General features: G+C 38.7%; 1 protein-coding gene across 1 annotated transcript in view; it reads right to left on the reverse strand.

Moving 5' to 3' along the window:
• Positions 1-232: 232 nt before the first annotated feature.
• setbp1 (SET binding protein 1) overlaps positions 233-22,188 on the reverse strand; it is an 89,274-nt gene continuing 67,318 nt past the window's right edge. Inside the window, exons 3-4 of the mRNA XM_052094948.1 lie at positions 10,750-14,128; positions 233-3,929 (exon numbers count right to left, since the gene is read on the reverse strand). Coding sequence (XP_051950908.1) covers positions 3,406-3,929; positions 10,750-14,128 — 3,903 coding nt within the window. The 3' untranslated portion in view covers positions 233-3,405. The remainder of the gene's footprint in view (positions 3,930-10,749; positions 14,129-22,188) is intronic.

A 22,188-nucleotide genomic window follows, 5' to 3' on the forward strand; every position in this document is an offset into this window, starting at 1 on the left:
AAGACGAGATCACATTTTATGACCAATTAATGCAGAAAACCACTGTATATTCAATATTTGGTAGTGTTTTATATAGAATAATTACAAATATTTTAATAAGATGACATAGTGTAGGGTATAGTAACGAAGTATAGTAGTAATATAGTAGGCCAAAATACTGAATAAAACTAGTGTTTTGCTCAATGTGACTAGCATACTGAGTCGACAATTACGCAAAAATGCAAAGAAACAATTAACAGAAGTGAGCTCTCGATAATTTCATTTATTATTTTTTTTGCACAATGAATGACATGAACAAGATCAACTGTTTAAGTGCTCAATACAGTTCACCAGAGATAGATGCACAAAAATGAGCTTTACAGTAAGAAAAGGGAGAAATAAAAAAATAAAACTACAAGATCATGAACGGCAAACATGACCAAACACATGCAAGCGTATATGTATGTACATATGTACAGCGTCGTACTTGTATTTATAAACATGTTTGTACTCACAGTTACATAAAACATGAATGTGTATACATACATTCTATGTACAATGTATATGTTTGTGTATATCAGTATTTATTCTTTTTTTTTTATATTTGTCCATTATTTGCTGTTTTTAATATCCATACAATGTACAAAATGATTTATTACAAAAAACATATCAAACAATGTATAAGATCTTATCCGAATCAAAATGTAATACTTAAAAATGTGTAGGCATACAATCAAAGAGGGCATGCAGACACAGAAATCAAATGATCAAAATGGTCCTAACACCATATGTATGATTTACAAATTTGAGAGCGATAAGAGCTTTTGTGTGTCCTTGTCAGGAATATTACTTTTTGATCAACACTTTGTTTGTATTATAACTTCATTGTATTGTTATTAAACTAAAATATGATACTGGTGACGACATTTGAGCAGATAATATGGCCTTGGTTACTGATAATATTTAATCGACACAACCAGCATGTAATAGAGTTGCTATTGTTGTTCAACAGCAAAAAAATATATATTTAACTTTAACTTCACAAGGCACCACTTTTCATGTGGTGGAGAAAATATATCTGGCATTTTGAAACCATAGAAGACAAGCAAATTTGAGCTGCCAGGCATTGAAACCAAAGCCACTTTTTGACAATATAATTGTTCCGAAAACTGCTACGGTGTGCATTTTTGATGTCTTTCGGTGCTAAAAGCACTAATATAGGTCAACATTTTTGGCAATGCTTCCAGGTGGTTATCAGAACTGGTCCAAATGGGCACATACTACAAAAATGTCAACTCCAGACCAGTACAACTGGCTGAGGCAAATAGCTGCCAGCATATATTATATCTTTTAGCTTAAATGCACTAAGATATCACAAGGACATAATGCTTCATAACACCAAATGGCATTTTAAGCCCATATGTGTCCTGCTTTGGACAACTGTGAGTTAAACATATTGACATGTTTCTTATTTCTTAGGCATGACTTACGCAGCTATACAGCAACCTAGATATGGTAGACTATTTACAGGGGACAATTTAACATTCGATTAAGGCCGCACTGCTTAGATGTTATTTTCTTTCTCTCCCCTAAACAATGATTAGAATTGCAAAAAAAAAATGATAGTCTGTTTCAGCACAATTGACAATCTACTGATCAGTACAACTATTAAAATTTCATTAAGACCACTTCATCGTTTAAACTGGTTTAAAGAAAACGGAAAGCTTACAAAAGAGTAGATGCAAAAAAGCCTCTGTTGAGTCACAGCAGTAACCTGGTGCATAGTAAATAAGCATGTATTAATGTCAAAAATCTTGGTGGGTTTGGTTATAGAGTTATTTTGCGTATATTTAGATGTGTACCATAGATGCTATCTGTTCACTGAACTATTACAATGTTTGGTAAATATATAGTAAATGTATTTATAGTCAGAATAAAGCCTTTTACAGCAAGACAACAAACCAGCAAGGTCTAAGTGTATTAAAATAATAACATCTAAAACACTAAAACCAGGAGAGAAAACAAGATTATTGTTTATGCACATTCATGACGGATATCTGCACCTGAACATGTTATGGATTTACAGACAAACATAAGGCACATATATGAAAACAACAACAAAAACAAAAGTAGAAATTAAATCACAAATGGAAAGCCATTAAAATTAGAACCACATTCAAATTCTATTCCGATTCCAAATGTTGATTATATCAGTAAAACTCCTAAAATAGCGCAGGACAAATTTTTGATTAGTTTGCAATGAGTCCTATGTTTGACACCTAAATAGACTTCGGTGTACATTCTGGTTCCTATTTTTACAATCCAAGCAACAGAACCATCAACAAATAACCACTCCACCACACTTAGTATCCATTCATAGTAATATACACAAGCAGCTACCGTAAACTGAAACAGATCTATACTATGATACACTGACTACATTGAAACTTTGGTCATGTGGATATCTAATACTGACAGGTATATAGACATACTATTATTGTTTAGTTAACAAGAGCAGGCACATTTTCAAATAGACTCTGGAGAAGGCAACTCAGTTGCTCAGTTGAGCAACCAAGCAAGAGCTTGTTTTCCAGTCAGATAATGAAAATATTGTCCAGATGCTCACTATTGCATAAAGTGAGAAAACCAACACTGTGACACTGTGTAATACTTCAGCCCACCCAAAGTTGTTCTACAAAAGAAAAAAGAAATAAGCGCTTTGTTGTTTTTAAATGCAACCTTAGCATTTTTTCTTCTAGTCTGCTGTGAAGTAGTGCCTACAGGTTACTTTGATTTATTTCGCTGTCCTATGTCTTCACCAACCCTTCAATCTACAGTGATTCCACTTTGTTGAGATTACATTAGAATTAAAAAAGAAAACAGAAAAAATTATTCAGTTTTTGATTTGATATGCTGACAGTATAGTTAGATCTAAAATACTTGAAAATGTTCATAGAATATGTAACAATGTACAGTCAAACTATAGCCATCAAAATGCCACTGAACAGGGTTTCATTCAAAAGTATTGCCATTAGTTCATGCCTGGAACACACCTGAGCACAGGCAAATGTATGTTTATGTGTGCAAGTGTGTGTATGCAAGTTAGCAATTTACCGGTGACTTGTTGTTTGAAATCAACCTTTGCCAGAAGATCTATACTTTGTGCAGGAGTGAAACAAAAACGACAAAGAAAAAAGTACACCGTTTCTTTTATATAAGTTCATTTACATGTGCTGGTAGATTATGGCTAAAGCCATAGTTTCAATATCCTCAAGATTTTCTCCTTGAGACAAAAAATTCTGAAACTGAAAGTGGAGCTCTTTAGACCACAACCGTGGTCCAAATTCTCAGCGAATGCCCATTAAAATGTGTCAGTAGACTCAAAACAAAGCAGAAAAAAATCCGATACAGAGACACAAGGCTAACTCACAGTGCACTGTTAGAACCTCTAAAATGAGAGGCAAGATTAGCATCTACACTCCTGTTCCCTCTGCCTTTGCGATTAGGACGCTCTATTTGAAGCCTTGGCTGAACTATGTGCCATTGCGTGCCTCCCTGCTTGGACTTTGGGCTGGGTTGGGATCTGGCCATGTTAACCACTGACTCAATGGCGTCAGTAATGGAATCGTGATTGGAGAACTCAAGCTGAGCAGGCACCAGTCCGGTGTGAAGATTCCTCTTCCCAGGAAGGTCCACACACTTTTCTAGAACTGGCATCTGCCCCGGCAATCCCTCCTCGAGAGAAATTGGCTGCTTCCTCGGCCTCCCCCTGCGTCTTTTCACTATATTATTCCCTGTCTTGGCTTGCCTCTGAAGCCTCTTGACTTTCAGAATCTTGTTGACGTGATCCAGGTTCTTCTTTGTGGTGAGGATCTTGGAGAAGGCCTGCATGTCACACTGGATCTCCTCCAGCTCATTATGCTTGTGCCTCCTCTTGAAGGAACTGGACTCTGGAGAAGAAAGAATAAAGAAACGATGAGAACGAGAGGTACACACTGCAAAGTTTTGGAAGTGACAGCCACGTTCAAATGCACAAATGAATGTCCCAATTATTGGTAACTCAGTGAAATACAGGACTCCTTCAATTTCAATGATTGACAGACTAATAACAATAGCAGGGTGATTCTCACAAAACCTGTCATTAAAATGCCCTGGTCCTATTTGACTCCAAAATCAAAAGCAACCAAGAGACATTAGGCTACTTTTAGGGCCATTCCAATTCTTTACATTACGTAATTACGTAATATTATTTTCATGACACTTGTACACATTTTACCCCCCAATGCTCATTATTGCAACTCATAAAAAAGATGGTCTCATCCTCATTACCCCAACGTGAAAAAAAGAATTATATATTCAAATATGATTTTTTTTTTACATGTCTCTGTGGTGATGGGGTTGTGGTCGAGCGTCGGCTTGTGAATGGAGAGCGAGATCATGAGATGAGAACTGTAAGGATCACCACCTGTCAATGATTGTCTCTAACAGCTGTTTGTCATTGCACTTAAACTTGCTTTTTATCAAACTTTAACAACACAGTCTCTGGGTGTGCAACTCTCTCTCTGCTCACTGGCATCTGGCTCGCTCTTAAATCCATCTCCAACTCTCACTTCAATGACAAACAGCTGTGAGAGACAATCATTGACAGGTGATGATCCGTACCGTTCTCATCATGGTATGGGATGGCATGAGGGTGAGCGAATGATAAGAGAATTTTCATTTTTGGGTGAATGATCCCTTAAAGCTGGGATACAATAAACAATGTTTACATTGAAAAAATGACACATCCGCTTTAACCTAATTTACGCAATCATAAAAATATCATGGTCTAGTAATTTTTTGTGAATTCAGTTGACATGCTTTGTTTATGCTATAGGTGGCTGCTTTTAAACAGGCCACCCTCTCTGGACTGGGCTGAATGGGTTACCACTAGACTACAAAGCTGATTGGAAAAACTACACTGGAGAGAGACAGACTTGCGTCAAAATTTGCAAACAAGTAAAGACACCTTCCACTTTCAATGTGATTTGGTTGCAGCACTTTTAAGAGAAGGATCATTAACAACTAGCTGTTACTTCGGTTGTATAACGCGATTTTCACTCGCGTCCCATAAATACCCAAACACTGTGGCCCTGTTTACACCTGGTATAAAGATGTGTTTTGGGCAATGCCAAAACGTTTTGAGATTTGTTCACTTCAACCAAATTTGAGGATGGTACAAAATGCATGTGATCACATTAGACTTCTAGTATAAACACTCATCCTCATCCACAATGCATACTTACCTGTCAATCGCAGAGTTAAAACTAAAGTAACAAAAAGACTTCGCTAAAATAAATGAGAATTCTGCTTGAAACATCACATTAAATTAAATCAAATATGATTGGGAGAAAATGTGCAACAATTTTCGCAAATTTTTCTTGTACTTTTTTGTGCTTGATCGTCATCATGAAATAAGACCCGCCCCTCAAAATCTGCATACAAGCTGTGAAAATTGACGAATATTACGACCAGGTGTAACAGTGATGTCTCTCGCATGGCCAGCTGTGATCAGATCGCCAAAAACATATCTTAAGACAAGGTGTAAACAGAACTGGATTATACACTCACTGAAGAGGAGTGACAACTGTATTTAGCTGCATTGTGCATATGGTCAATGAGACAATGATTATGAAAAATGTGCAGTACAAAAAACATTTGGCCAGTCATTTCATCTGGCTAGTCGAAGCACTAATATTTCTAAAATAAACTAAGGGCTGCTGAGTGAGTCTTGATGTATCCAGCCAGACTGAGAGTGATGGTTAATGACAAGGCAATTCAATGTGTCAACACTCTAATTTGTATCAGCACATGTGTAAATATTCATATGGTACTAAGGTTGATAGCAATCAATACATCCAGATTTGATGAGCTCAAGCAGTTTATCATAATCACCTGTCAGTCTAACTGAGTGAACTGTTAATAAACTTACACTTAAAAAAATGCCCCACGAGAGGGGCGAAGTCTGAAGTAACAACTCACTTAACACTTGACATGTGGATAACTGCATGCATGCACATAATGGGGAACATAATTAGGGAACAGAGAAGCCTCCCACTTATCAGTCCATCAGTGAATATAGTCAGTGTTCACATCCACAGTGAATAGATGTGTCTGTAAATGCGAGTAATAAACTATGAGGCCTAAGATACATTTGTGATTAATTTACTGCCTCTACACTTTGCAATGGAGCTTTGGAAGGAAGCCCAGACTAGAGGATATGCTGGGTTTCTGGCAACCGCATTTGAATGAGTTCATACAGCCTAAAGCTGCCTAAAATGTATGTTGCACATCTAAGATCTCTCCTGCACTCTCTTCATATCTCTGGAGAGGTCTCTTTTTCTTTCTTTTCTTGTTGATTGCCACTCCATCTGGTAGGTTTCCATGAAAACAAACAAGAGCTGTAATTCGTGGAAGATGTTTAGAGCTGGATAGAGATCTGGGGTATTATATGCATTTCCAAGTTTCTCTTAAGAGTTTGCAGAGTGCGCACCTGGGCAAATATGCTGCATGAATAGTTCACTCAAAAAATAAAATACATTATTGACACATCCTAATATTGTTCCAACCCCTAGGGCTGAAACGATTAGTCGATGTTGTCAACAATAAAAAAAATTGTCTACAAAAATGTTTGTCGTTTAGTAGTGGTTTGATGTCATTTAACGTAACATGAGATCAGATATGAAACTAATGATGGTGCATGAGAGCAGGACAGCAGCTCTCGCCTGACTGAGGAGAGGAAGAAGACACAGTTTACATTCCAGATGCACTCCAATCTTTCCAAACAGCTTCAGGGCAAAGTATGAGGAAATTATACAAAAATACAAAACAACTGAATACAGAAGCACTCCCGTTGTGAAATACAGTGGAGCCGGCTGCCGTTCCACTGAAGCAAAATTTGCATGTCAGAGCATCTTTAAAGGAAACACCCCACCGTTATATCTTTAATGCATCCTTTAATAAAGTTCAACTAATAAGGAAGCAGATCATGTAAATAAGTATAAACGGGCATATTTCTGTGCGGTCTGTGCTGCTTCTATGAGTCGCGTAAAGTGACCCGATCTAAGGGGGAGAGATTGAAACTGCACCCGGCTGATGCACACTCTGGTGCGGGCACGCTCATCCTTCGTGCACGCTTGCTCCAGTTAGATTATAACGTGATGGCTCGCCACGAAATGAATCATAATACATATGTGTTGCGGTATGTATCTTATCGTGAAGAACTGCGGCGATATGCAGCTCTATTAAGAAGAGAGAGTTTGTCTTTTGAGAGTTAAAGATGGATCGATGTGAACAAAAAGGTGAGAGAGTGGTCTTTATCTACACTGCAACTAAATACGTTTTTGATTTGTTGTTGGTTTGGCTGTTTTCCCAATATAAATATCTAAAACTCCTTTAAAATAAAGTACATTTACTTTAGGGCAAAGTTTTACTGCAGAAGACAAATTTGTTGTCTGAGAACTTTGAAATATATAAAAATATCTAAAAAACCTTTAAACAAGATACATTTACCTGAAGCAACATATATTCAAGATCTTTTCTCTGAAAGCAAATCTAAATATATTAGAAGTATATTTTGTCTTTACTGTAGTAGATGAATAAACAAGTGAAAAAAAATACACTTATATACAAAATTCACTTATATTCAAGATATATTCTCTGAAAGCAAGTCTAAATATATTATATGTTGTTTCTCAGGTAAATGTATCTTGTTTTAAGAATCTTTAGATATTTTTAAATAAAAAACAAGACAAAACATTTGATTACAATATGATATTTTGTTTTTTTACTAAATTAAATAATAGTTTTTCTCCTTTAATTCAGTGAATGTCATTTAGAGATATTTTTAAAAGATGATTTTGTCCTCTTTATTATTAGTAAGTACGATTATTACAACCTTTTAAATCAAGGTACAAGCCGAATAGCCGGTTAAGAGGTAATGATTAATTGTTGCAATAATCACCCAAATAGTCTAATAATCATTAGATTAGTCAATCATCAAAATAATCATTAGTTGCAGCCCTAAATCCCATATTACTTTTTCATGGAGCACAAAACGAGATGTTAAGCAATGCTATATTAGTCCCAGTCACCTTTTACTTCATTGCCTCTTTTTCCATACTATAAAACTGAATAGTGACTGAGGTCATTCTGGTCATTCTGCCTAACATCTCCTTTTGTGTTTTTACAGAAGAACATCATACATGTTTGAAACAACATAAAGGGGAGTAAATTACAGAATCTTAATTTTTGGGTGAACTATCCCTTTATATCCTCATATATGCATGATATTCTTATTAGAAATTAAAGTGCAATGTTAAATCGAATAGCAACAGACTTTCCCTCACTTACTCAACAAGAGTAATTAGCATTCAATTGCAAAAGATTACAAATCACCAGGGCTGGTTTGGATACAAGAAAAAACAACTTGCATGGGTCACTAACCAGCTGTGCATGGGCTCCTTCAGCCCATTTGGTTTCAATAAAGTAATACGTGTGCCTGACTAAACATGAGCCTTTCCCTCTCTGGCCACAGTTTATCACTGGAAAACTCGCAGAGTCTTCCCAAGTGCCAACAAATCATTGAACAGAGACATTCATTTTCAAAGGGTGCGTCAAAACTCATTTATTCCCTGAAATCTCTACCTGCAACATGCACACAATGTTTTCATTAGAGGCAGCAATTTATGGACTTGGCTACTCGCTGTCCCCACAGCTCCGCTCCGGTAGTGGAGGCCTACTTCCTGTTGTCATGGCAACCAAATTGCACAGTTCAAAGATAAACTATATATACAGGGTATATATATATATATATATATATATATATATATATATATATATATAAATGAAATCCATTAGTGTAGCATCACGCTTTTTCCCCTGCATATTCTCTACAGCAAGCAAACAACACTTTTATTCCATGAAATCCTTGTTAAAGGGATAGTTCACCCAAATTTTTTTATTCTGTCATCATTTATGTTGTTCCAAACCCTACTGACTTCAGTGAAACACAAAAGGAGATGTTTGGCAGAATGTTAGTCTCAGTCACCATTCACTTTCAATGCATCTTTTTTACATACCATGAAAGTGTGAATGGTGACAGAGACTAACATACTGCCTAAAATCAACTCTTGTGTTATACAGAAGATAGCAGGTTATACGTGTTTTGAAAAACACAAGGGTGAGTAAATGATTTTTGGGTAAACTATCCCTTTTTGTAGGTGTGTAGACCTTCTTAAAAAGCCTTATTCACAACTAATATTAGTAATGGTTGTGATAGGGGTTTCCTTGATTGCTGAAGTAAAAGTTCGAGCAAAACTTGTATGCAGTGTAAAGAAAGGTGAAACTGTACCAGTAAGCTTAATTAAAGGGAAATCCTTAGTGCCTGTTCTAGCAAATGGGGGCCATTAAGTTTAAAGTTTAAACCAACCATACCTAAAGAAGTCTTCGATAGCTGAAAGATCTGTACATGGAGTGCCCTGTCACAATTTCAATCCATACCATATATGCTCACAGCTATATGATGAATTACTTTTTAAAGCCTGTCAAAGGTCCTTTTACATCACCTAATTGTTTGTCAAATTTACCTACGAGAGCCAATGCATGAGCTAAAATTCCTCAAGACCAATAGTTATAAGTTTGAATGCATTCCTGTAGCTCAACAATTAGAGCATGGTAGAAGGAACAAATGCAAATGCATATATTTCATGTAATATAAGTGCAAAAATCTTAATAAATTCTAGTTTTTCAACTTACCAGCATTTTTTTTAGAAAACCTTCTTAGTTTCGATTAAGAGAGTACAGCTGTGCAACAATGATTTTAGGTTTAATATATCGCAAAACATCTGCCCAAAACTAGACATTCACATCATAATGATTTATAGCCTTATTATAAAAAGTGTGCATTTGTCATGCCTTGAATCTGCAGCAAAACAGATCTAATTAATCGCAAATGAGGTGTGACCTTAAATGCAAATGTGGGCATTTAAAGGCCTCACTTTGCTGAAATTTATTGCACGAGAGCCATAATGCCACTGGCAAAATATTGTAGCTATCATAAAAAAAAAGCCAATTCTGTCACAACATGCATATCTGTGCTTTGAAATCAGCACAGAAATACACCTTAGTGGGATGTGTGTTATATTTCTCCGTTTAAAAACAACAAACTAGGTCTTTGAAGCACAGAGTTAATTCACAGAGGTGGGTGGTAGCAGGCAGAATGTGAGTCATCCTCATAGTTCCCCTAGGGGAGTGAAAATGTAATCTAACTGTGCCTAGGGCTTGCAATTCCCCTTCAGTAGAGTAGACTGGATTCATTAAACCTCTGGCTTCTCTCCAGCTCTTTTAACAAGAGGCTAGGTTTTTTTATTGCATGTCTGTAGAATATAAATCAAAATGTGTGAATAATATATCTCTAAGAAAAAAAAACATTGGCAGGCAGGGGCGAAAAGGGAGGAAAGATAAATTTGTGAAATATATAGTTGCCTCAATCCATGCATTACATTTTCTTTGCCAGATGTACTGAGAACAGGATATAATAAGTTCTGAAATGGACATTTGTTCCTCTAGACTTTGTACACAAGAGCAAGAGGTTTCACTTGTAACCAACAAATCACAGCTCTGTAATCAAAAGAGTAAACCAAAATTATTTAATTTAACTGGAGGCAATAATGTTTGCATTGGATGAATCAAATTTTTCAATGCAGTACTTGGTAAAAGATATATTTTTACCTGCTACAGCTGCGTTCAGGCACTGGTTCATCTGCTCTGCCCTCTCATCTCTACCTCGTTGGAAAGCCGTCATTCTTTCCTCTCTGTATGATGCAAAGTCCTCCAAGCTATGCCTGCTGTTGTTAACACTGGAATCATTGTCCCCGAAGTGCTGCCCCTTGAACAAGTCCAGTGACTGATCCTGGCTGGCCTGCAGGCGCTCATGTGGTTGTCTAGTGCAGATGTTCAGGAAGTTGTTCAGTGTCTCTCCTCGAGTGCGCTTGCAATGCTGAGAGTCAGATAAGGACAACGATGACAAAGTGTCTACTTCAAAGATGTTCCTGGAAGCTTGTGGTGAAGCGTCTGTACTTTGCTTGCCTCTTGGCTTGTCCTTCAGTTTGGACAGAGAGTTCTTCTCTAGTCTCTCATTTAGTAGGCTGAGGAAGGCAGGACTCTGGGTTCCACTGAAGAGTCCACCAAGTTCTTCCATCGGTGGGATGTACTGGTCCTCTTTATGTTTGTGCTTGGGCTTGTGTTTTCGTTTGTGGAGAAAGACACTTGACAAGCAACTTCTCAAAGGGTGATGGGAGTCACTCATTCTGGATGAAGGCATCTCATGTGGCATATTCTTTACTCTATGTCTGCTAGTAGCAGCAAGACTGGAGGATGCACCAGGGTGGAACTTTGGTGGAGGGACTGGTGACCTCATGAGAGGAGAACCTGAAGGTCCATGTGCATGAGATAAGTACAAGGGTGAATGGTACTGACCATAATAGCCCATGTTTATCATACTTGTGGCAAGAGGCATGGATGTGTAAGGCATTGTGTAGGGTGCATAGTAACTGCCACCAAGCACTGGGCAGCCAAACCCTTGAATGAAAGGCATCTTTGATAATGGCTCGTTTGATTTGGCTGGCCTACCACGCCTTCTCTTTGACTTTTCCGAACTCCTGCGAAGATAGTGCACAGGGTCATAGGGATAGTATGGAATAGGATAGTAGTGGTCAAAGTTCAGACGGAAGATGCTGGGATACGAATTCTCCTGGTAGTACTTGCAACTGCGGTGGGAGATTCTGAAGACCTGGAATTTGCTTACCAGCTCCTCGAGGTCAGCAATAAACTGCAGGTCGTCCCGGCTCTGGAGGGCCTTGCGCTTTCTCCGATGCTTCTGCTTCTTCAGACTCTCTTGAGCAAAACAATTTTCCATAGCAACTGCAGTGGCTCGCTTCTGGTAGTGCCCTCTCGCGGCTTTGCTCTTAGCTTCTAGAACAGCAGCCTCTGTGGCATCAAAACTGCACAGATCAAAAGAGTATCTCCTGCGAGACACTGGGCCTTTCTCGGCCTGGTCTGATGTGCTATTGTTGTCGGTGCCAATTCCACTATCACTAGGGATTGTCTCTTCACTGTGGGACTCACTAACTGGAGACAGTGTTACTTCTTTGATAGAAGCCACTTCAGACAGGTGAGATGGTGAGTTGGCCATTAGTCTTGGGGGAGAAAGCTTCCAGTTACTACCAAGCAAGCCCTTATGGGTTTTTGAGGGCAATGCACTGATCGGCTGTAGATTTGGCATTGTCTTCAGGTCGTGCTGGCTGGTATCTGTGGTGGCAGGGTGAGACATCCCACCTGCTGCAGAGTGTGCAGAGAAAGAATGCATGACCCTGGGAGAAGGCATTCTGGTTGCAGATGATGTAATAGAAGGCACTAGAGGGTTCTCAAACAGACTGGAAATAGGCAACAAGTGCTTATGACTGGCTTTGTGCTCATTTTGCTGGGCTTGCTGATCAGCTCTGGGTTTCCTTCCTCGCCTTTTGCCTATGTAAATAGTTCCACGCTTGCTTACATTGATTTGTTTGCCATAACGGGCCTCGATTGTCGATGCCACTGTTGACATGGCATTTGAAACAGGGACATTGGACTTCAAGGCAAGATTGCCAGTGCTCGAAGTAGACAAAAGTTCATTCAAAATGCTCTGCATCTTCACCAGTTTAATTTTCTTAGTTGCCCTCTTTTTAAGCACACCTTCTTGACCTGATTTCTTGAGTTTCAACTGCTGTGCAGGAGATGGGGAATTGTTTAAGGCCAACTGCACCAATTTTGACATATTATGCTTTTTCTTTCTCTTTGAAGTGCTTGATGAATCTTGGGCAATAGGACTAACGGGACTTGTTGTGGTTCCTTCGTGAATCGTCTCCACGGTAAGTAATGGCTGCTTCTTGGGCCGCCCACGTTTCTTCTTTACTGGGGTAATGACTGTCAAACTGTTTGTGTTTGTGTAGAGTGGGCTGGATGGAGTAATAGGGAAGGCAGAGGGTGGCTCTTCAATAGAAAGATACTGATTCACAACTTTATGAGGAGCAGAGTTCTGGGACTTGATATAGGACCACCTGTCCTTGATCTTGGATTGCCTTGCCTCGGTTTGCTTGTCATGGTCAATCACTGATCTTGGTCTTCCAGCTGGGATTTTCCTCTGTCTATTCTGAAAGATTTCAACATCATCAGTCATTGTCCCAGCACCGTCTTCCTCTGTCTCCCATATATTCACACCAAACTGTTTTGGTGCACTGAAATCTATATTGCTTGTCATTTTAGGTTTGGTGCTAACTTGGTCAGCTTTATCGGTCATCTCTACTTGTTGTGTGGTTGGTGGATCTTCTAATATGTTTTTATCTTCTACAGTGTTTCGATTTCTTCTCTTTCTAGTCTTAGAATCATTTGAGATATGGATACCACCACTTGACAGTGACTTACTTTCATCATCCGTCTTATTGCTTAACTTATCAGGCACCTCTTTCTGAAATTCACCTTTACCAGAGTTGTAGGGTTGTTTCTCCTTAGTACTGTCTTGACTTTCAGTATCTCTGTTAATCTTTTTGGCCCACTGAATGTCTAAATTAAGGGCGGTCTCTGTCTTGGCCTTCACTGGGTCTTTCCTTTCATATTTCCGTTTGATGTTCCCAAACACTTCCTCGGTGACTTCCTGCAAACATCTGTCCTTGCTGAACGAGGAGTGTGTCAACACACTTGAGTCAGTTGTGGGAATCATTGCTATATTAGCTGGAGAAGATGCTAGTGAGTCAGCGCCTGGGGAAGACATGGCAGAGGCAAAGAGACTTCCAGATGAACCCTCTGTTACCTTTTTAACTTGCGTTTTTGAGAATGGGATGTTGGGCTCTGACAAAGGGCTCTTGTGAATGCATGCCATTTCTCTTTTTGAGTCTGGTTCTGTCATGTGTTGCTCTTGGGATGCTAAATCTCCAACAATATCTGATGGCTTTTTCCAGTCAAGGTGGTGAATGTCGTTGCTTTTAGACTCATGCTTTGGTTTTGTGCTCTCCCTAAGGCCATCCATTATCAAGTCATCGGTTTTACCCACACGTTTATAGGTCCTTTCATAGGTCTGAAATTAAAAGAGAAAAGGAAGAATTTAGAAAGTGGACCTACATTCAGGGTTTCCACACCTTTCCATAACTACCAGTTCTCTGTAAGAGATTGTACTCAAAAACAGCAATTTATAGACAATAAAATATATTTATATAATATTTCTTATATATACAGTTCTAAATATATAATAACACAGCATAACTAGATAAATGTTTATTCACTGTAGAAATTACCATGACTGTTCCACAACTTTATGTAACTTTTCCTGCCCTTGAAATTCCCTGATGTTTTTCCATTACACCGTACAATACAAGTGTGCTGTGCCATAATCATACAAAAGAACCACATTATTTTTCACAGAACGATGCCTCATCCTTAGGAACATAACTTTATATTTGAAGGAAAAAACAAACCAAAAAAAACACAAACTTCATCCTCCTACACTAGGTAGTTTCACACCCTATGTCAAAAAACTATAACTAGGAACCTACATGTTGTTACTGATAACAACTTCTGTTTTGCTGCCAAGTTTTCAGCTCGTGTGCCACACCCAAAGAAAAGCATAAAATACTGTGCACCTTGTGCAAGCCTTTGAGACTTGTCTGTTAGAAATAACATATTGCAAGTTCAGCACTTGATACTAGGATATGTTCTGTAAAGCCATCCTGTTTTCAAAGCCAACAGCTACAGGCGGTAATGAAGTTTAACCACAGTTTTGTTTTTCAGCAGGTCAACTTCCATTTCAGAGCTCTGCAGCTGTGGCTCAGGCAGTCTATGCTGCGGTTTCAGATTAGTTTATATCCGGGGTCCCAATGTTTTCAACAGGCTCAAATCAGGCTCTCTAAAGACCAAAAGCAAAATGTACATTTAAATACAAATTCTATTTATTTTTTTTTTATTATTATTGTGTAAAATTGGATAGGAAAAACAAAAAATAAAATTGAGAATCATACAAAGAGTGTTTAGAGGCAGCTTTAAAGAACAATGTATGTAAGTTCCTTCGAAACATGACATCCTGGAGTGATGAAAGACCTGTCTCCTAACAACAGTGAAAGTGAGCAGAACTGCAGACTGTAAAAGCACAATCCACTTACATCTGAATCACCTGCTTGTTGTAAAATACCAGTCACCTCTGGTCTGATTGAATGCCTTTAGAAAAATAAATATTTCATAGGGTGAGCTAAACAATAATTGTTTTTTGAACTAAGTAATACTTGGCCTATTAAAACTCACATCCAAAATGTTAGGGTGTTGTGGGTGGTTACCAGGGCATGACTATGTGGTTGCTAGGGTGTGGGTGGTTCTTAGACTGTTCTAGGTGGTTGTTTACTGTCCCTATTTAAAACAGCCCACCCCCAAGTCTCCATGATATTCTCATCCCCAGAAATGGCTCAGGCCCTCATAGTGAAGTAATCTAGTGCAAACCATTTTTCTTCTAATGTTGTCTGCACGTGTGATTCAATGGCAAGAACAAAATCAACAACACCGATGGAGGGCATCAGGATCAGAGCTATACTTTTGTTAGGGCTGTTTTATACAAACAGTGTATTCAGGTTACAGTCTTTAAGCTGGGCATGTGAGCCATATGGTACCCTGAAGACCCAGTGAAAAGAGAGATGAGGTGCTCAGCCTACTTTTACCACGCAGCACATGCTGCTGAAATCTGTTGAAAATGCAAAATAAGCCTATTTATCAATAAAAGCTTTTATGACTCAACATAAAATATTGTCCTTAACTACTCACCCATTGACTTAAAAAAGATGTCTTGATGCACGTTAACCACACAGTAACAGGAATGCAACACTTTAGTCATATAAATAAGGTTTTATGATTTTATGTTTATAATAGATTTCAACTGCCCATCTCGATAAACATTTTGTTATTTATTAGTTCACACAGACAAGATGCGATGAAAACGCTATAGTTACTTATGTGTTAAAACTACAAATATAAGTAGTTCTGGGCCCCCTGAATATATATATAAATAACTCTGGGCCCCTTACCTATTAAAATAATACAGTTTTGAATTTGTCGTGGGCCCCACTGGACATTTGGGCCCATAGAATCATTACCACCTTTCAGCCCACTAGCTACAGCCCTGGTTCTGTATAAAATAGCCTAGAACAGGCTTTAGTTCCTGCAATGGGAAAGGGCCTTATGTCCTTAGCTGGAACCATGTCCTTGCAGTTAGTGCGTATGCTCTGACACATTGATCATGGTGCTCATGTGGGCAATGTGAATTCAAATCTGGTTTGCAACATTTCACAATCTCGTTTTTTTATGAATAAATGCTCCAAAAAGGCATAAAATATCAGGCCTTTAAAGTAAAGGGTTCTCTGAAAGGCAAAGATCTGCAATTTAGTTGTCTTTTAATTTTTAAAACTTAAAACCCATATGAAAACCACAGCAGCAACATGTGACTGGTTAAATGACCGCAGACAATTATGCAGTTTATTGGCCAACCTTATAATGGTGACCTGTCGAGATTTGACTCTCTATTTGGAACTACTTTTTTGTGTTCCTCCCCTTATCAGTCAAGAGTAATGCATCACTTAACTCCTCACCAGTACCCAAAAGAGCCCAGACGGAGAGGACTTTTATCTGCTGTGCACAGCCCTCACACTCTGTTAGAATAAAATATCCCAGCATGCTTTGGGCATGTGCGTCTGTGTGTGTGTGTTTCAGGAGTCATCTCTCAGCCTAATCCTCTCCAATATCATTCAATCAGTAGTTTTTAATTAAAGGGAAGCAGACATTAATGAGGGATCGCTCCTCTGCCAGGCTTGTCCTTTTTATTTCCCCCCATCTGTGAGAAACTGCATCACCTTTCAGATTCCTAATCCTGTAATCCTATGAGGAATTTGCGGTCTACCCCGGCCCACAGGATACAGTCTCCGCTGTTGAATGCCAAGTCTCCTGGCCGCCCTTTAAATTGCCTAAATAGTATAATATTCCCACCTTGTCTCCAAAACAATATCTGAGGGGAAATAGTGTAACCTTGGCACTGAACATGTCAAACCTATTCTACAAACTCACTATGAAACTAAATATCCGCCTAGGACAGTGACGGGGAGCGACAGGGAGCAGCAGCTTTCTGAAAACCAAAAATGATCATCTTATTCAATGGCCTGCCATATTTCTTTTAAAAAAATATTCCAGTTCCTTCCTGTTCGTAATCTGAAATGAATATAATAATGAAGTTATTTATTATTTATTATTTATTTTAGTCCATCTTTATTAGCATGTCTAAGCAATCTTTATACTAGTGTACTCATGAAAGATGACTAAATTACTTGATACAGATATACGCATTTAAAATTTAGAGTCTGCCTTTTCCAGGAAAATAGAATAAAAATACTGACATCGTGCAATCTTTTTACCAGATTTTTGTCCGATTAAATATTATATAGAATGAGAATATCCCTCCCTCTAATACTACCCGCAACTGACTAGCAAGTAGTAAACCATTGTTTATGGCTGTGGCATAAACTAAAGGCTATTGGCCATTTAAAATAAATAAATAAAAACGGATGAGCCCTTGGATATGTCCCACCCAAACTTCCTGTTTTAAAAGGAAATCTGTCAACACAGGAATGAAAACTGAGCTCCAAACACAATTTCATGGGGTCTTTAAAATGAAATGTCAAACATAAAGTTCAGTTTCAATGTGTTAATGAGTTTATATGATATAAATACATCATTGCCCAGTACAAATACACCACAACATATTGTGTCAATGTGTTGACAGTGAACCCCTTACCTGATAATACAAATCTCTGCAGTCATAAATGACTAATGAGTCCTCTAATGAGCACTTCCTATCTGCTGTAAACAGAGCAGCAGTTCTGGCAGGGCCACTGGGCAGTCTGGCGCTGAAGGCTCAAAATCCTGGTGGACACCATTGCACTCAAAGCCCCGAACTGCAGGAGATGAGTCAGTCTCTGACCAGATAAACAGACAGCGAGAATGCAACAGAGACTACAGAATCCCTTGCATGATAATAAGCAAGGTTTGACATCCTCATGGAGGCCACGATACCCCCCTTTGCCCCCTTCCATTTCTTGCTAGCTTGTGTTGTTCTCTTCCATCCCCCCATCAATACCATGGTAATTGGCCAGCCAAAGCATCATTGGCCTCTTGTCTGTTTGGTAACCATGGGATACTGTGAGTCAGAGCCACCGAAAATAGACAGGAACGCAGAGAGCCAAACATGCAACTTTGCCCGACTCATACCCAGCCAAATTTGCTCTACCCTTCTCTACATCCTGCCTGTCCTGTTGCAATACACACTGTTTGCCTTTTAGACTGACAGAATGAGCGGTCCATGATTCTGATGTTGGATCAACATGATTTGGCATGAAACTAAGGTACGGACAGCTCAGAAAAAGCTGAGGTGTTACATAAATTGCAACAAGCATACCAAATATGCAGTACTGAAAGAAGTCACTTCATTCAGTCAAACCCACAAGATTTTAAAAGTTAGATTAAAATGGCAGCAGGTCAGCTTTGTTTTCTAACCACATGACAGTGTTCTAGCCACAGGGCTAATTGGTCAAATTACAGCTTTTAAAAGACGGACTCCGTATCACTTTCAGAATTGGTTAGTGAAAGCCAGTGCTGACTTGTTAGACAGCCCTTATGCTGTGGTGGCCTTGGGTAACGTGACACCGGGTTGAGGACAACACGCACCTGGATAGTGTGTCATTCACCTGATCTGGAAAATATAGCTCTAGTTACAAGATTGAGGCATCTTTATCCATCCTAGTTAATGGACAAAATGCACACTAATTTGACACTGTGTGGACAGTCTGACACTATTAAATCCTGGGAGGAAATGTCCCTTGATCCTAGACTTTAAAATTATGTTCTGCATTTAACAGAAATACATAAAAAAAAAGTTTCTAATCAAGGGTGTTTTAAGTGCTTGAAAGGCATCATAATTGTAAGAGCAACACATTTCAATTGAGGCCCATCAAATATCAAGAGCTCAAATTATTTTCTAAGTAACTTAACATTAAGTGCACACATGCTGGCAGAATTCATTTACAGTGGCTTTACTTTTCTTTATTGTCTCCTTATGGGCACATAATATTGTCTTTCAAATAATAATTAGATGATTGTTTGGCTTGACATTATTAGAGATATATGACATGCAAAAATAATTATCAGTGCTTAGGCCAATCAAACATCAAATTAAGGTAATATGGTCTGAGCTATAATAAATAAATTTCACTGTCCATAAAACGGCAGAAAAATTTTACTTAAAAGAAAAGTTCCACGTGCAATAGAAAATAAACAAATCAACCTGATTTGTGGCATAATCTCCATATGGAATGGGGCAAGGTAATAAACGTTAACCCACAATACAGATTGTTAAGAAAGGATAGCCACAAAACAGACATTAGGCTATACGTGGTAACATGAGACTAGTATGACAGAATCGCTACCTAATCTTGTCTATTCAAAGTTATATTACATTTTTCAACTTCTGTCATTACCATGTAAAGCCAGTAAACCCTTTCATATGATACTTGCTAGGATACCAGAAAAGGATTTTTTACATTGAGAAAAATACTAACAAAAATTACGTCAGTGACAAATTACTAGAGTTCGTCCACCAAACTTGCTGATGGTCAGCAGGGTTGGTGGACGAACTCCTAGTAATTTGTCACTGACGTAATTTCTGTTAGTATTTTTCTCAATGTAAAAAAAATATTGTTTTAGATAACTTTTCAGCTCAAATAACACCTTTTTTAAATGAAGAATTTATATAAGTGCATTAACAATAATGCAAACTTCACTTAAAGACTTTTAAACCCTCTGAGAGCAAGCATATTACCTTATTTACTTAAATTGCAAGCATCTTACTGTAACCACATCCATGAAATAACTGGGTGACGAGTCACAGTTAGTTTCTGTGGTCATGGATATTATGCCCACAACATAATCCAGTCAATTATTCTTAATTTACATTGAACCCAGATAATTTATTAAAAGATAAAAAGCTAGAATAAAATCTGAAATCTTTTTAGGATTGTGACAAGTTTTGAATGTGTCAGAGATTCCAGAGAAGGTTCAGGACCCAAACGCAGAGTTAAAACAAAGGAGAATTTATTAATATAAAAATAAAAAAACCCAACATAAACTATCCCATAGGGAATAATATAATCCAGGCTGGCAGGCAGAATGTAACTACACACAGGACCGACCACACAGGGATGGGAGAAATAACAGGACCAACATAAATGGTAACAACAAACAAGATGAACTGGCACTGGACAGCACACAGGAGGAGACTAAAATAAGGAGATAATTAACAGACAGAGCAGGTGTGAATAATAAACTAATAATAGGCAAACAAGGAGGGGGGTATGACACAAGACTGAGAGACATGCGGCAATACAGAAACAAAACAAAGCCATGCACTCTCACAAGACAACAAACACCCGAATGGCATGAGTGCACATTGCTAAGACAATAAGACAATATACGCTCATGCCAACCGACAGACAAGACGAGAGAATGTGTAGCAATGGCAAAATCGATGCCACGCATTCCCACACTAAGCAAAGCCTGAGTGTACACCGCAATTCAAATGGCACGCAACAGGCGACAAAACGAGACAGGACACCTGTGTGAGAGGTCAGCCACCCACAAACCCATCACCTCAGGCTGAAGTGACAGAACCTCAGCACAATGTGAGGACAGCTCGTGACCTGGGCACGCAGCGCAAAGCAAGCGCAACGCATGCCTGCGGTCATGAGATACAGACTTATCGCGTCAATAATCTGTACGTATCTCTAGCAACCGCGGGCACTGCCAAGGTGACATAAGCACAATGCACTCCCTCCAATACAGGACAAGACATGGAACAAGAGTGTCGGGATCCCGACACCAAAACTGAACTAGACAGGGAAGTCAGGATCCAGACACCATTCTCCGGACATGAGACATGAGACTGATTGAAGAGCACATGGCAGAGAAATTAAATCCAAAGCTGTGCGCACACACAAAGACCGACAGAACATGGAGCATGCGTGTCCGGATCCCAAAACAGACCGAAACCGAACCAGACAGGGAAGTCAGCATCCCATGCTTTGGACATGAAACAAGACCAACGAGTGCACGGCAGGGAAATCAAAACCGAAACTGCGCGCTTGCACAAAGACAGACAACGAAACACAAGATAGACATGGTATGATGATGTCACGGTCCTGTCACACAAAAACCCAGACTGACAGAGTGATTGGACCAGAATGTGATGGGACCAGAATGTCTTGTTAGCCGGTGAGAAATTGTTCACATTTAACTTCAACTTAATTCTCAGCCACCATCGCTCTTTTCTAATACATCAAAATTTGCATGAGAATGAGCTCTTTGACAAAGGAAACAATTAGCAGCCATTTAAATTTCGCAGTCTCTCAGTCTGATGCTTTTAATGATGAATTAGATTGATTGGAGGAGTGGGTCAAATGCAAACGAGCCTTTCTCTCTCATTGGCTGCACTGCTGTACTCTCATCTCTTAATTTGCCTTTTAATACTATTAGCCTCCGTAATCACAGCAATTGGCTTTAAAGTTCCAGTCACGCTGTGTGTTTGTTGGTGTGGGGAATAATTAATTGCGAGTAGTCCCACCAGGCCCTCGGAACTCATCCACCCTGCTTGAACTGCCTGATTAACAGACCGTAGGCAGCAACAGCAAAGACCTCAATCTGTTTCTAACGTGCAAAATATAAAACCACACCATCGATTGCCAGGGTCGTCAGAGACATAATAAATTAAACTGACTTAGCCTCTCTCTTCCCAGAGCATGTCTATCTTAGAGGTGGGTGGTATGACCAAAATGTAGTATCACAGTAAGTGTAGGCTAACTTAATGTAACACTATATGTCACAATATAGTTGTTTCTGCTAGAAATTCAAAAAAAGATTTTATATAGCCTATTGCTTAACAGTGTAGTAATGTTTTTTTTTTTTTTTTTTGGTGAACTTAATACTTCATATATGTTGTTCATCTTATTTGGTTATTTTCATATTAATTTGGAACTTCATGGACGTAAATCCAAAAGATAACAT

Source organism: Xyrauchen texanus, chromosome 3, assembly GCF_025860055.1.
Source record: "Xyrauchen texanus isolate HMW12.3.18 chromosome 3, RBS_HiC_50CHRs, whole genome shotgun sequence".
Lineage (NCBI taxonomy): Eukaryota > Metazoa > Chordata > Actinopteri > Cypriniformes > Catostomidae > Xyrauchen > Xyrauchen texanus.